Source organism: Drosophila ficusphila, unplaced genomic scaffold, assembly GCF_018152265.1.
Source record: "Drosophila ficusphila isolate 14025-0441.05 unplaced genomic scaffold, ASM1815226v1 contig_791, whole genome shotgun sequence".
NCBI lineage: Eukaryota > Metazoa > Arthropoda > Insecta > Diptera > Drosophilidae > Drosophila > Drosophila ficusphila.
The window spans coordinates 16,373,509-16,387,916 of NW_025064737.1; the positions used below are offsets into that span (position 1 = coordinate 16,373,509).

General features: G+C 39.2%; 1 protein-coding gene and 4 non-coding genes across 8 annotated transcripts; all 5 read right to left on the reverse strand.

Annotated features, from left to right (window-relative positions):
• Nucleotides 1-37: 37 nt before the first annotated feature.
• On the reverse strand, nucleotides 38-144 carry LOC122320790. Its single transcript, XR_006245833.1, has one exon. It is a non-coding gene; the product is annotated as a U6 spliceosomal RNA (small nuclear RNA).
• A 363-nt stretch (nucleotides 145-507) lies between these two features.
• LOC122320791 lies at nucleotides 508-614 on the reverse strand. The gene has a single exon (XR_006245834.1). It is a non-coding gene; the product is annotated as a U6 spliceosomal RNA (small nuclear RNA).
• Nucleotides 615-833: 219 nt separating this feature from the next.
• Nucleotides 834-9,059, reverse strand: LOC108092148 (extended synaptotagmin-2). 4 transcript variants are annotated; one of them, XM_017191665.1, is made up of 11 exons: nucleotides 8,961-9,059; nucleotides 8,332-8,423; nucleotides 6,309-6,792; nucleotides 5,416-5,967; nucleotides 5,071-5,241; nucleotides 3,680-3,765; nucleotides 3,389-3,437; nucleotides 3,148-3,324; nucleotides 2,654-3,085; nucleotides 1,410-1,913; nucleotides 834-1,152 (listed from the first exon to the last, which is right to left on the reverse strand). In XM_017191665.1, exons 2-11 carry the CDS (start codon nucleotides 8,334-8,336, stop codon nucleotides 1,063-1,065), a joined length of 2,550 nt encoding a protein of 849 aa, XP_017047154.1. In that variant the 5' UTR covers nucleotides 8,337-8,423; nucleotides 8,961-9,059; the 3' UTR covers nucleotides 834-1,062. The 4 variants fall into 4 exon arrangements, with proteins under 4 accessions (XP_017047154.1, XP_017047152.1, XP_017047153.1 ...); XM_017191663.1 differs by lacking the exon at nucleotides 3,680-3,765 and adding an exon at nucleotides 4,380-4,477; XM_017191664.1 differs by lacking the exon at nucleotides 3,680-3,765 and adding an exon at nucleotides 4,758-4,843.
• LOC122320792 lies at nucleotides 1,191-1,297 on the reverse strand. The gene has a single exon (XR_006245835.1). It is a non-coding gene; the product is annotated as a U6 spliceosomal RNA (small nuclear RNA).
• Trnad-guc lies at nucleotides 2,017-2,088 on the reverse strand. The gene has a single exon. It is a non-coding gene; the product is annotated as a tRNA-Asp (tRNA).
• Nucleotides 9,060-14,408: the final 5,349 nt, after the last annotated feature.

Genomic DNA, 14,408 nt, shown 5'->3' on the forward strand with positions numbered 1-14,408 from the left:
GCGAGTTCTTGTTTACTTTCCGCCTGCAGGTTGGCAAAAAAATGTGGAACGCTTCACGATTTTGCGTGTCATCCTTGCGCAGGGGCCATGCTAATCTTCTCTGTATCGTTCCAATTTTAGTATATGTTCTGCCGAAGCAAGAACGATGTTAGCTTGAAAAGTACCTTATTTATACGAACACTTTGCAGAAATCGCAGTTGAGAATTGTAAGAAACCAAAATTTGTAGCGCCCCCTATCTTTTGAGCTTGACGTATTGACACCATCTCACTGTAGATAACGTAAGATGTAAAATGTCTGCAACGTAACCTTATAACGTAATATGTTGGAATTATATTGCTGTTCGTTTTTGTTAAACTAGCATTATTTTTTATGTTGATATAATAATGGAAATCCATTGATGAACTTGAGTAAAGTTAGAATACAATTTAAAAATTATTTTTTTTATATAAATATAATTTGTACATATTTTTTTTAAGTTTCCTAAATCGCGTGCATGGAAGGATCAAAAAAATGTGGAACGCTTCACGATTTTGCGTGTCATCCTTGCGCAGGGGCCATGCTAATCTTCTCTGTATCGTTCCAATTTTAGTATATGTTCTGCCGAAGCAAGAACGAAGTACGCTTCAGTATAGTCCTTTATATATGAACAAACAAAGGAATTCGCAGTTGGGAATTATATGAAGACGTAGGTAAATTTTAGGGAGGATCCTCTGTCATTGGATTTAGCAGTTAGCCAGGTAGACAGTTCCTTATGAGCAAACAATTTAAGGTAAACATTGCTATTGATGGAAACTTCCGACTGATAAAAAAAATCAATAAAAAAAACTCGTAATTTTTTGTTGAAAACACAGTTCGTTTTATTTGACTACATAAATTGATAGTTTTAAATATAGAGGCACGACTAAGAGAGTTTTGTTTGGTTTTGGTTAGGGGGCCAACCATGTAAAGTATACACATAACAAATACAAAAGGCTTTAAGTGCGATTGGTAAAAAAGTGTTAAGTTGTTCTTGAGTTGATTGTGCTGTAATGAGACTCCGCATTCGCTCGACTCCGGTTTCCCTACTCGTGCCTTATTTCAGGCTGCAAGTCGAACCACGAATTCAAGCCAGCTTGTGTGGTGATTTCCGGATCATCCAGGGCTATTTTCAGCTGAAAGTACAAAACATAAAACGAATGTTAGGAGGGCAAAAAATGTGGAACGCTTCACGATTTTGCGTGTCATCCTTGCGCAGGGGCCATGCTAATCTTCTCTGTATCGTTCCAATTTTAGTATATGTTCTGCCGAAGCAAGAACGAAGTTCACGTGGCCTGCCTCCCTATTTATATTACATCCTTGCGGAATATGCACTTGGGAATTACAAGGATGTGCAGCGAAATAGGGGTGGTTTAAGCACAAGGATTCTTACCATGCCAATGATGGGACTGCCGCTGGATAGGAATCCCTTTTGTGTGCACACCGTCACCTCGAGTTCCGTCTGCCTGAGTTCGGCTATGGAAATCAGGTACTCGAAGGAGGCATCGTAAACCGGATTGCAGTTGTCCTTGATGACGCCCGTCTTGCGTTTGGACTCCTTGCTTCGACCCGGCAGCAGGTATAGCTTCACATACGGATCGGGTATATTGCTCGGATCGCGAAGCGGTATCTTCTGGATCTTGTGAATGGTCACGTCCAGTTTCTGGCGCTGGGCGCTGTATCTAATCGACAGCTGCATCCTTCCCAGGCCGTGCTCACCGGGCGAAGACGTGGTGTCCGGAAAGCGGTGGGTCAGCACAGAGGCAGCCAGCTCGCTGATCGGCTTCTCGCTGGAGGTGGAGGCCGACATGGCTGGGGAGATTTTCGTGGCCACCGCGGGGTCCTCCTCGCTGATGGGCGACTCGGCAGACAAACGCTTGCTGGATGCCTGAGATTCCTGAAGGTAAAATAATGAACATATATAAAGGTAAAATAAAATAAAATAAAAAATTTTAAATTGTTCTGATAATATAAAAATGAAAAAAAAAAAATCTTCGATTCTCCCCGACGGGGAATTGAACCCCGGTCTCCCGCGTGACAGGCGGGGATACTAACCACTATACTATCGAGGACGTTGAATCAGCACTTTGCCATAGGGTGTTTCGTGTCTAGCATCTATAATCTTTTAAGAGGTACCTCTTACGGAATTATTGAATAAAATTCTTAAATACTTTCTATTCTATAATTGCAAAAAATCATTTTAAAACTTCGTTTTTTGCCTTTATCGTAATTCGTAAGAAAATTCTAAATCATATAGCATCCACACCTAAAAATTTTGAAATTGCAATTTTTCGCAAAAAATGGAAAATTACCAAAAATGCAAAAATAGGCCAAAAATCATTTTTTTTAAATCGTTTAAAAAGTGATAGGACTTGTTAACATTGGTCATAAGGTGCTCAAAATAGTATTTGGTTCCGCTGTAAGTCACTATTTTTCCTTTTTACAACCGAAAAATTACTAAAAATATAGTGATTTTTACCAAAATTGTCAACAAATCTTTTCCAAATAGATTTTTATCAACTGACTAATGTATCAGTTAAACGACAATTAAATTGCATTAATCAAATAGATTGTTGGGCTTCTCTGTTTTTTTAGTCTTTGATTATTATGATGTTTTGAATTAAATTTTAAACCCACCTTAAATGCTGGTGTGGTCACCGCAGCCACCTCTGGAGTCTTTACAGAACTGCTGCGTGTGAGGGCCGCCACTTGTTCCAGAGCATCCGACTCCTTGTCGATCTCGCCGGGTTTCAGGATCCGCAAAGAAAGCGACATATAGAGCTTCGATTCGGGACCAGACTTCTGCAGCTGGAAGGGCTGTTGGATGACCTCCATGTTGAACTGTTTGAGCAAAGTGCTCAGTGTGTAGGTGTATTGGCCAATATCATTTCCGGTCTTTTGATCGTAAATCTTGATGTTCAGACTCTCGTTATCGGGATTGGCGACCAAGAAAGTGAATCCCTGCTCCCAAACCGGGGAATCATCTCGCATTATCATTGCGGTCTGCTGTTTTTGTTTGTTGACGCTGCAAACGAGGTAAGGATCTGGCTTGGAGCTGGATCTAGCTTGCTGGAATGTTGAGGTTTTATATTATTAAATGTTTTAGATAGAAGTTGATTATATAAACAAACCTTCAAATGCCTGGCGGAGTCAATGAAAACACTCAAAACAGCCGAACTCATGGAGGTAACGCGTAGCAGTTGAGTTTCCAACAGGATTTGTTGCAGATCATTGGAATCGGCAGTGAGTTTATACCACTGCAAACGAACATGAAGGAGTCCATGCTTGGCATCTTCCAAAGTAAGCCACTTAATAAAGAATAAATAAAAAATAAATAAGATTATACCATGAGAAAAATCATATTTTACTCACACTATCAACAACGCCTTTCTTGATCACGCTGGCAATATCGATGCTGGCTCTGTTTTTGTTATATAAATAGTTAAATTAGTAAGAAGGATCGCTACTTTTAAGCACAATTAAAAAAATCAAACAATTAATAATAGGTTAAATTAGTTTGTCCCCTTAAATTTCAAGCTGTTTCGGATAACTTGTTCTGAGTTCTTGTTTGTGGGAGTTCTTGGGATAAAAGTGTGTCAGATTTCTGTTGTGGTGGGTGTTCGTTTCGTGTCGAATCAATCAATCAATCAATGGTTGCCTAACCTGCCGAGCGACTCGTCATCACTAGTGCGATCCCAGTCAAAAAGTCTGAGCACGAGTATTGCATGCTGCGAGACCTCGACCACAGCCTGTTTCCATAAATTCGATCGAACCAAAAGCGGGGTAAAAGACATTATCGCATTATTAGTGATTAGTTCCAGCGCAAAATCTACACACACTACGGTCTCAGTTGGGTTTATATACAGAGTCTGGATCTAACTACAAGTTGGTTCATTGGCATGCCGGTGGTTCTTGCTTCTTGTTGTGTGTCTGTGGTTCAAAGTGCTCCAGCATTCCGCTTGTGGTTCAACAACAGATGTCAAAGGGCATGCAAATTAGTTCACTTAAGTCGAGTTGTGTCAGCTTATGTCGGTATTGCGAAAGTGATGAGAATATATATTGCCAAGATGTCATTCTTTAATAAATTAGTAAAGTTTGAATTAATATTAACAAGTTTTATAGTATAATATAAGAAACCAAATTCCACTTATGATATGCTGATTTTAGTTTACGTTTCATTTAGTGGATTAAATATTTAGTTCACACTCAATGCCAATTATCTCATCACTTCGCTTGTGTTTTTTCAGTGCTTGTTAGTAAACGCATTCAGAGGGTAAATCGAAATCAAGAAATATAAATATCAAACAAAAATCAAGAAAGAACAAACAAACGAGTTGGGAATGCAGTTCATGCGGCATACAACCTGCCCAATACATCATCGCTCTGTACACCTGGCATTGTCTGATCATAGTCCCACAAAGAAAACCCAATATAGTGGCCTATGGTGGTAAAAATACACGCCTAGAAAAACAAATGTGTGAGTGTAATTCGGGTGGTAGAAAGTTGAGAAAAGAGTATTTAATCCGTAGAGCCGAGCGAAACGGAGAACAAACAAGAAGGAAAACAGGAAAAACAGGAAAACATTGCCTGTCAATTTTCAGTTTTCGGCGGCGTCATGCAAAAAAGAGCTCTCAATTCAATCGACAAACATTACTCACTGGTTGTTTTTTGTTCAAGGGGTGCAGTTGCGTGTTGGTGTTCTAACTAAAAAAACGAGGTTTAAATAAAAAATATAGCTTACCTGCCCAGGGGTTCGTCTTTCTTGGAATCATCCGAGTCCTTCACTTGAATCTCGACAAATTGACCCATTTCAATAAAAACTGTTGCCTGTTTTTAGGCGCCAGGCAAATTATTCAAGTGATAAAAGAATGAAAAATAAAAATCGGAAATAACAGAAGGGCAAATCAAGAAACTATGCAGGAATTCGGTGGATTTGTGTTGGTTTTTTTTTCATGCAGCAATCGATCGACAACATCAGCAGACTACAAAAAGCAACGCAACAAGCTCTCGGGATCCCAAAGGATCCGCGGAGGAGCCTTCTACAGGATACGTACCTCACACCAGAAGTCCCACTTGGGATTCACGTTGTTGTCAATGATCTGGGTCTTGAACTCCTGGGCACCCACATTGATGATGGCATAAGGATCGGACTTGCCCTTACCCAAAACACTAATGTCCTTCTTCATCAGGTCCTTGGCCTCAACCACGTGAATGCGCAGGATGCCCTAGAAAATTTATTGGTAATTTCAATCACAATTTAAACACCTCTTTGAAATACATAAATTATAAATATTATATGATATTCGATTAATAATGGATTTGAAATACTTAATGATTTACTCTTAATTTTTATAATTATTGTAAAGTTAATATATTAATGTATTTTATTTCCAACTCACCTCTGGTTCAGGCATTTTCAAAGCCACTGCGGAAACCTCTTCGCTCAATGAAATAGGTAACTTATTAGGCAACACCATCACATTGCCAATCTGCTCCACAATAATCCTCCTCAGCAAATCACTCAAACCCGGCATGTCCATGAAATCAATCACACCAACCAGATTGAAATCGATATTGGGATTGTTCAGGAAGAATATCTGCAGTCCGCCCACCAGGGGCATCGATCGGATCAGAGGCTTCATCACCACCCGAACCCATCCATGAATCTGGAAGTCCTTGATGCCACCCTTCATTCCACCCAAGTAAAAGTTGATGTCGCAATCACTGGCATAGAACAGATCCAGGTCCATTATAATCTCATTACGATCCACGTTCTTGTCGTAAATTTTCACTCCTCCGATTCGGGGAGGAATTGTGCCCAGGATTATGCGATCGAAGCGGAATCCATTCATCTTGTAGTTGGCCAAAGCCAAAGCCACATTGGGTTCGATGGTTTCCTTCACCAAAGTGCGAGCAAAGTGATTGGCATTGGGCCACACTTGCTTGAGGATCTGAAAAGAGGAGATTAAATAAGATACTAAATGGATTTTTAAAAAAATATAAAATTATTCCCATATTTAAAATTTTATATATGTAATTTAAAAAATTTAAAAGTAGCTCAGCTTGCTGTTCTTAAGACTTGTAGAATTTTATCTAGATAAACTAAGATTTTCGGTTAAGGAATTTCTTTGATAAGAAATATATTTAGAAACATAATGGGAATTAAGTTGATAACGTATATATTTGAAACCGAATAATGGACATTTTATGTTTGTTTTTTGCATACATGTTTTCCGTAATTTATTCGGAATTTTTGTAGATTCCAGGTTAAGTTCTTGGGAGACAGACATACCTTATTCAGCCACTCGCAGCGCTCCACATCGGGAAAGTAGACCCAGGCGGGCAGCTCGTCGATTCTGGCCAGGATCACGTCCTTCTCGGAGGCCAGAGCCGAGGCCTTGGCAATGTCCCGCTTCTTCGCCGAGGTCTTGGCCAACTGGTCGCGGGCCACCGACAGGATGACGGGGGCAATCAGCCAGGCCACCGACCAGCCCATGTAACCCACCAGGTAGATGGAACCCACGATGGCCACCTTCTTGCCCAGCGTATAAAACACTGAGAAAATGCTGTTGTCATCGGTGGCGGGTTTCGTGGCCACCGTGGAGTTACCATTGGCCACCTGGGTGGGCGTGCCATTGCCAGTGGGCGTGGCAGGTGCCACCACTGGCGGGGTATCGCTCATTTTTTTGGCCTCCACCAGTGGCACAAAGGGTTCGGTCTCCGTGGGATCGGGCGGGTTAACAAACTCCGCCAAGGGCACCGATGGATTGTTATCGCTGCAAGAGATTAATAAACAACATTATGAGCATCTCTACCAGATATTTCCGATTGTAAACGCCTCGACCAGCTGACTCATTAGCGTTTGCCGGCTAAAGATGCCGGCGTCGAACTGAATGCTCATGAAAATGAAAATGATGATGTCATACAATATTGCGCTATTAGCTACAAGCTTAGAAATGCGATCTTGGAATGCCTCACTGGCTCTCCACACTTCAAATACGCTCAAAAATATACAGTATACTTAAACGTTTACGAACAACACTTCATTTGTTTACGTATCTCAATTTTTTCATTTCTTTAATAGAGTCTCGCATTGCTCATACGCCGTGTGGGTGGGGTAAATTGACACAATTTTACGAGTTTTCTGGCGGTGCTCAGCACCCACCGAGGTACCTGTTGAGTGGATACACAAAGCTGCTTTCATTTCCACTAAGGGGAACTCAACTTTGTTGCGAAGTTTGTGTTATCAAAAGAAAGTGACCCATTTTGGAAAATATATGAAACAAAACTTCTGTCATTTCTTTCCCCCAAAAAATATAATATTTCTTTGAGAGTGAATAAAAGTTTGAAAACTTTATCCTATAGCAACTGAAATTATTTATATTCTAAAGTTGTTTTGATATAGTTTTAAAAGTGTATTTTTCATTTCTATCAAACTTTTCTTTTACTTTCGCGTCGCTTTTTAATTATTCAGCGCTTAGCAGCTGTTGACTTTATTCAAATTTCCCAGAATAATTCTCATTGTTTACCTTTCGTTCTTCTTTCTTTTTTGTAAGCTGTGGCTTTGGGGACTCATTACAATATAGCCGTAATTTTCTTTTAGCCGAACATACAAATTGTGTGTGCAACCTTGACTTGAATAATCTGCCAAACCAAACTTTGCAGGAGATTTACAACCTCAGCATTTTACGCTTTTTCACGCTTTGTTTGCTGCTAACAACAAAGGAGACCAGAAATTTTCACTAACTGAATTCTTGGAGTGGCCGAAAGAAGAGGAGGATTTTCCCCCGTCGGAAAAGCGGGGAATTTCCCCTCTCCGGTTACGAGCTTTGCTAATTCAACTTTAACTGCTGGGGAATTGTTACATTTTGTTTCGTTCTAAGCTGCTGGGCACCTGTTGAATAGCCTCCAACCTCCTTACCCAAAAAAGGCATCCGAAATATATACGTATATATATATATATATATATGTTTATATAGAAGAGGGTGAGCGTAAAACCCGAATTCAAGAGAGCGACTTAATTCTAGACTGGCTGCCAAAGCTTGTCTGCCTTCAAAATGATGGGGAGACCTTCCCATCTGCCAAGAACTTGAACTGAACACGGTTTTTATTATTGTTTTGCTCAAATTCACTTTTTGTTTCTTTTTTTTTTTGTTTCTCTCTGGTGTTCAGGTTTCTTGGCGATGACGTAGTCATGTATGTGGATATTTATGCTGTTACTTTATATGTTCGGAATACTTGAGTGTGTTTTGTCGTGTGTATCGTGTAAATGTGCTTAAATAAATGATAAATAAATAAATTAATTGTTGCATCACCTCATCGTTTAGGTTCTGGTCTCACTTTTGGTGTGTGTGTACTATATATGTTGTGTGTTGGTTATTTATGATTTTCGGGGTTGTGTGTGCATCTGAAACAAAAAGTTGGTGCTCAATTAAAAGTGCAGATATCAAGATGCCTCCATGCATAAATTAAAACTGATTTAATGGTTCACTTTTGGTTTGCTTTTTGTATGTCTCGTTTGCATTTTATTCAACTGTTATCTTTTGTTTTTCACTTTTCCGGATTTTCACTTTTCTATAAATAGGCGGGTATATTTTAATTTTTCCTTTTCGACTTCTTTGTTTGCTCTTATAACACAAACATTTCGTGAACATTTTTGTAGCCTTTGCAATTATTTGAAAATTATGCATTTCTTTGAACATATTTAGATAGCTTGTTGGAGCTAAAATTCCTTTCATTTTATATTCACACAGAATAACCACAGCAAACTAAATACGTATTTGCATATATATCGGGGGGCGAATATATAGCTGAGGGCGTCAAGAATGTTTTTTGTATATTTTTATCAAGTTCTATTTTCCGCAGTAAACAAATGGGTTTTTTAAAAACATAACCGGATTTCGATTACACATCAAGTAAGGCTGAGTAAACTGATTATACGCACCGAGAGCACGTAACAAATTCCTATTACTTCACTTGGTTAGTGTTTTTTTCGAATTTCTGTAATGAGCGAAGCGATTCGAGCGACTGTTCCTAGTGAGCGGCGTTTCGGAACTAAATTGAATTGAATTCAATTCGCGGAGCATCAGCCACTAGAAGAAGTCTTGTTTTTGAGCGAAAGCTTTCCCGATTTGAGTGGAAGCTATATGTCCGCAGCAGCCGACGGCATCAGCTTCACTGCGGGATTCTTGGCGCCATGGTTTTCCATCAGTGGCTCCTGGACGGAGGCACTAGACAGCAAGGTTGCGCTCACAAAATGACCCCTTTGTTCGCCCATTAATTAGAATATTAATGAACAACTAAAGCGTATGAAGTGGGCTCATTTGCCTTTGTTCAGTTGTTTCCAACGAAAGTTTTTCTGCATGTGTAATGGGAATGATAATTGCAATGATTATTTATGAAATCAGTTATATAAAAGGACTATTAGAAATTGTTTAATGGGTGTGTGATTGGATTTATGAAAAGAATTGCTTACAATTAAACTTTTGATTTACAAAATGAAATACTAGGTAAGCATTTATCTTAATTAAATTTACTAAAAGTGGGAACAGTCTTAGTTAATTTAAACTAAATAGGATTTTAGTAGAATTCTTAAGAATTTGTAATAGCTTTCATTTCATTTTTCTAGATTTCCAACGACATAAATAATGTTTTTGCAAATATATTTTGCTTTTAGAATTTAACCTTCTTTTCACTTTTGCTGTCCAGTGTAATTGGTCTTATTGTCCTTGGTCCTGGGTCAAGAGGCAATTGTTGTTGTTAACCGCCTGTTTTGTTTTTTTTTTTGCTTTTCTGGCTGACTCACTTGCAAATGAGATTTAAATCTAGGCTGTGTTGAGTAATTAGCGGTACGGTTTGAGAGCCACTGCAAATGACGCACACGGGCGTAAAAACCCTGGAAAGTGTGCAGCCATGAATAAGGATTAAGTGGCGTTCTTTTTTTCCGCCGGTTGTTGAATTGCTTTTCGATCCCGCTCTGTTTTTCATAAATATCAAATGGCTGCGGAACACATGGCGTATGTGTAATAATCATGGCATATGCATTTTTAATGCTTCGGTGTGAAATCGAAAGGTAAACAAAGGGAGCGTGGGAATCGCGATGGAACTGCCCCACGAAAAAGCGCAAATCAAAAGCAAACAAAGTCTGTCCGGAAGGAGAACGTACTTGAACATGGCCTTCAACACCCACCCACTCACACATACACACACCCACATTGTTGCACACATTGTCTGGCTGCAGGACATGCAGCACAGGAGCAGAAGAACTCTGCAGAAGGACGAAGGCTGCTCGCAGGCAAATGGAGACAGCGGATGTCGGATGTTGGTCGCCGTGTCATGTCCTCCACACAAGGAAAATTCAACCGCGAAATTCAACCAATTTTCTCTGACCAAAATAGCTTCTGCATGTGTGTGGCATTTCATCCTCAAAAGGATTTAAAAATATGCGGTGGATGTTTTGTTAACGAAAATAATGAGTGCAAAAAGAAACATTTTATATAAAAAATTAATAAAAGAAATAAATTACGAATGTTTGCAAACAAACAGCAATAAATTTTTAACAAGCAATTATAACTTTTATATTGATTTTCAATTTTTGTTTGCTCAAACAGACTTGAATATTTTCTCTCTGTGCAAATGGTAATCAAGTTTGGATCACCGGAAATATGTTCTCCCTTTCCGGAGAAACATGCTCATCTGTATCCCCGATTAATGACACAATAAAGCCTTAGGGAAATTTCGAGAATTTTCTCAGCCACATCCTGCATCCATTTGAATGAAGAAACCTCCATCCATGCACACACGTGCCGCCATTTAATTGCCCCTTAAATATTTTATACCGTCTGCTTTGATTTCGCTCAAATGCATGCAGATTCCTTCGAGGTTTTTCAACTTTGAACCCACTTGGTGGGCGTGGCAGCGGTTTGGGCGGCGTGCTAGTAAAACTTTCCCCTTGGCAAACGTGGCATAAAACTTAATTCAAGACTAAACTGTGACAATTCCCGGGCGATAATCGAGGTCACTCGATGACAGAGCCTTGACTTTATTGAACGAACAATGTAAACAAATTGGAAATATTCTTTTCTTTTTGTTCTGTTTAGCTTTCGTGTAGCATCGCTGGTGATTTTAGTAAAATTGCGTCACATTGCCTTTGATTTATGGAGCGGCTCCAGTCGAGCAAGACGAGGAAAGCCAGGGAAACCTGGCCCACTGGGGGCAACTTTGATGTGTAGCAGGTCAGGTAGAAAATCAAACACGGAAAAATATTGCACAGAACTTGGATTTTAATTCAGTGTTTAATTTGTGTCAGAAACAAGTTGTATTATTTTTTTTACTGATTAAACAAGCACATCAATTTTTTCTTTTTTCTTCATTTTACACAACACCCTTTTCATTCATTTTTCTTTTTATCTGTGTATCGGAAGCAGCATTGATTGCAGACAAATGTCTTAGATACATTGAAGCAAACATTAAATGAGGTCAGAATTGAATTTGAGCCAAGGGGTGATTCAAGGTTCCACAGCTGGTAATTCAATCAGAAAAACTCAATTGAGACTTGTTAAAGCAAGTTGCTTTAATGCAGTGCTTTTAAGAGATTTTCAGGAAAAACATGCTAATCACTCGTGTGTAACTTCACCGAACACGTTTTAGCCATTCTCCTTTTTTGATAAATTTGCTTAGAGAAACAAAAATGTTTGGAGCCTTCCAAAAGGCATAAAAGCGTGCTTTCGCCAGGCATGTCAAACTTTTCTTTTGACTACCTTTGGTTAGCCAAAAAAGACCTTTAAGCAAGTTGTTATATGCAGATGATGTTGGCGTAAAGCGGCCTCAGGGATACATATAAAATAACTGACTTGGGAGCCAGGCGGCACCAGACTGCAAATGAAAGTTTCTCCACCCGAGTTTCCCCCATTAAATTATCCTCTCTATTCGAGGCATGTTCCAGAACATGTGCTTCTACCCATAATCCAAATCCATTATCGGTCTATATTATCGGTCGAATCCAAAGCTGACATCAACAGTACTGACCACAACTGGTCGGCAAGTACAATTGGAATGCTTTGCCTTATGAATTATACACAAGTTTGTTTCTATTTTTTACAGCCGGCCGTTGCCCCGAAATGCCGAGAGTCCTCGGCTTTAATACCAAAGTGAAGAAACACGCACGGAAATCGTTGATTGCGGCAATAAAAAAGAAAAACAAAGGAAGCCAAAAAAAGGAGCCGATTATTAATGAGGTTTAGGCGGGTCAAAGGATACAATGTCAAGGATTCCTTAAGGCAAAACCTTCTTGGGGAAACTTCTTTTGGAAATACAACTTCCGATTAAGGATTTGCTATTCAAGGGCCATAAAATCCAGTCCACTTTGGTTATATGTAAATTGTTCTAAACATTTTATATTTGTTAAACTATCCTTCTAATTCAAGAATTTCCATTACCATGCGGGCATGAAAATGACTGCCCACGTTTAGTTACACACAGTGTTAATCTATCTTTCTAATTAAAATATTTGTTTTCTCATACGGGTAGGAGAATACTGAGGTAATTTAAGCTGAAACACGCCAGCCCCCAGTGTATATAAAACGTTCCACTTTGCGGTGGAAACTTAACCCGAACGTAAATCCTAAACTTTTCCCTCGCCTGACTCGTCACCAGTTGCAAGGATCTCTTTGTCAGTGAACGCATGTGTGTGTCCCTTTTTTCGAGAGGGGCTAACCACAACCACAGGAGCCAGAAATGCCTTAATGTGTCCACATTTTAATTACCCTTGATGTCGAGTGCGAAAGGCTGCCACCGAAAAATTAAGGATAAACAACAACAAAAACAACGGAGGTGCAAAAACGGTTGAAGGCTCCATGAAAACGCGCTGGCTTTCATAAATATTTCAAATGCCTACCAAAGTCAGCTCTGTCAACCCCTTTCCCTTCTCGAACAGCTCTTTCTGTCACTTGACACTGAGTTTTACGCTTTTTTGCAACTCGGCCTGGGACAACGTTGCGTATGTGCAATTTACAAGCTTCAAGTTGAATGAAACCGATGGGTGTGTCTCCAGGGTCGCGATAAGAGCCAAACCTTTTCGCAGGTGGACTTGGGGAAGTCGCCACTTAGGACCATTGCATATTTAATGCCACACTTGCAAAAAAAATTATATTGCGAAACGAACCAAACAATTATTGTAGTCCTCTTTATTTCTTCTTTAACGTTTATTGCAATGTTAACGATCTTTACACTTAATCATTATTGGAGATATTATACGTTAATTTTCATTTTTTAGCTATGCAACATCTTTATTTTGTGTATTTTGCCACTGAAATTTTCACCTTAAGCCTTCGCCTAGTTTGAAAGCCACTTGCCTTTTTATGAACAATGTCAATGGGTTGCCAAAAATACAATTGTAAGGCCTCTTGAGGTTTCGTTTGCTTTCTTTTATGACTTTTTTTTGCCCGGCAATCGAGTTGCTGTATTGATTCGGAAAAGTCGCGCGCGAATTTCCTTCGCAGCACTTTGGAAAAACCTCCGTTTTGGCTTTCACATTATCCGTGTAAAGTGTCCTGTTGTACGCGAGTCGCACAACTGAAAGTGCGGTAACTGAAAGCGAAATACTATAGCCTCCGCAATATCACTCATACGCAGTGGTTGACCTACATCCTGTAACACACTTTTCGAGAGCTCAATTGAGTGAAAGAGCGAGCTTTCGCAGCCAGCACAATTGTTTACGTTCTCAGCTATTTTTGGCGCCAAAATAGAACAACTGTTGCCGTGTGTGTTTACACAAATTGAGAGTGAACGGTGCGGGGGAGTGTCCTTAATGCGTTTGTGAGTGCTTTGCAGCTGAAAATACAAATTGAAAGCTCTGTAACGAACGATTGCTGGAATTGTTTATTAAGTAGCTATAATCAACTTTATTAAAACTAAAATAATTAACATAAAACTAAACATTTTAGTTTGATCTATGAATCTTTATTTTACAGACATATATGTACATTACTTGTAAAAAGCTTATAAATTTTGCAAGGGTTGCGAGCTTTGGCTCCCCTCGCTCTCTCCCAGTTTTTCATTGCTCCTCTTTTGAAGCGTTTGTTTAAATCGACGTTTGCTGATGGAAAACCGGCGATTGAAACTTAAACAAACAATTTAGGTTGTTTGCCAGCACATAAAAAAGAAGCTCTTTGCTGAACCACATTTTATCAATCATCTTCTTGGCTTTTGGTAAGGGAAAGAACTGAGCCAAAAATGTGGGCTATGAAAAGTTAAGAATTTATTTTTTATTCTAAAAATCACAAAATTTTCTAAATTATGGAAATATAAAATATTTTCTATTGGAAAATTAAAAATTTTTATCTTCTTATCAATTTTTATCAATATTGTTTATGACACGACAACAATACGTATG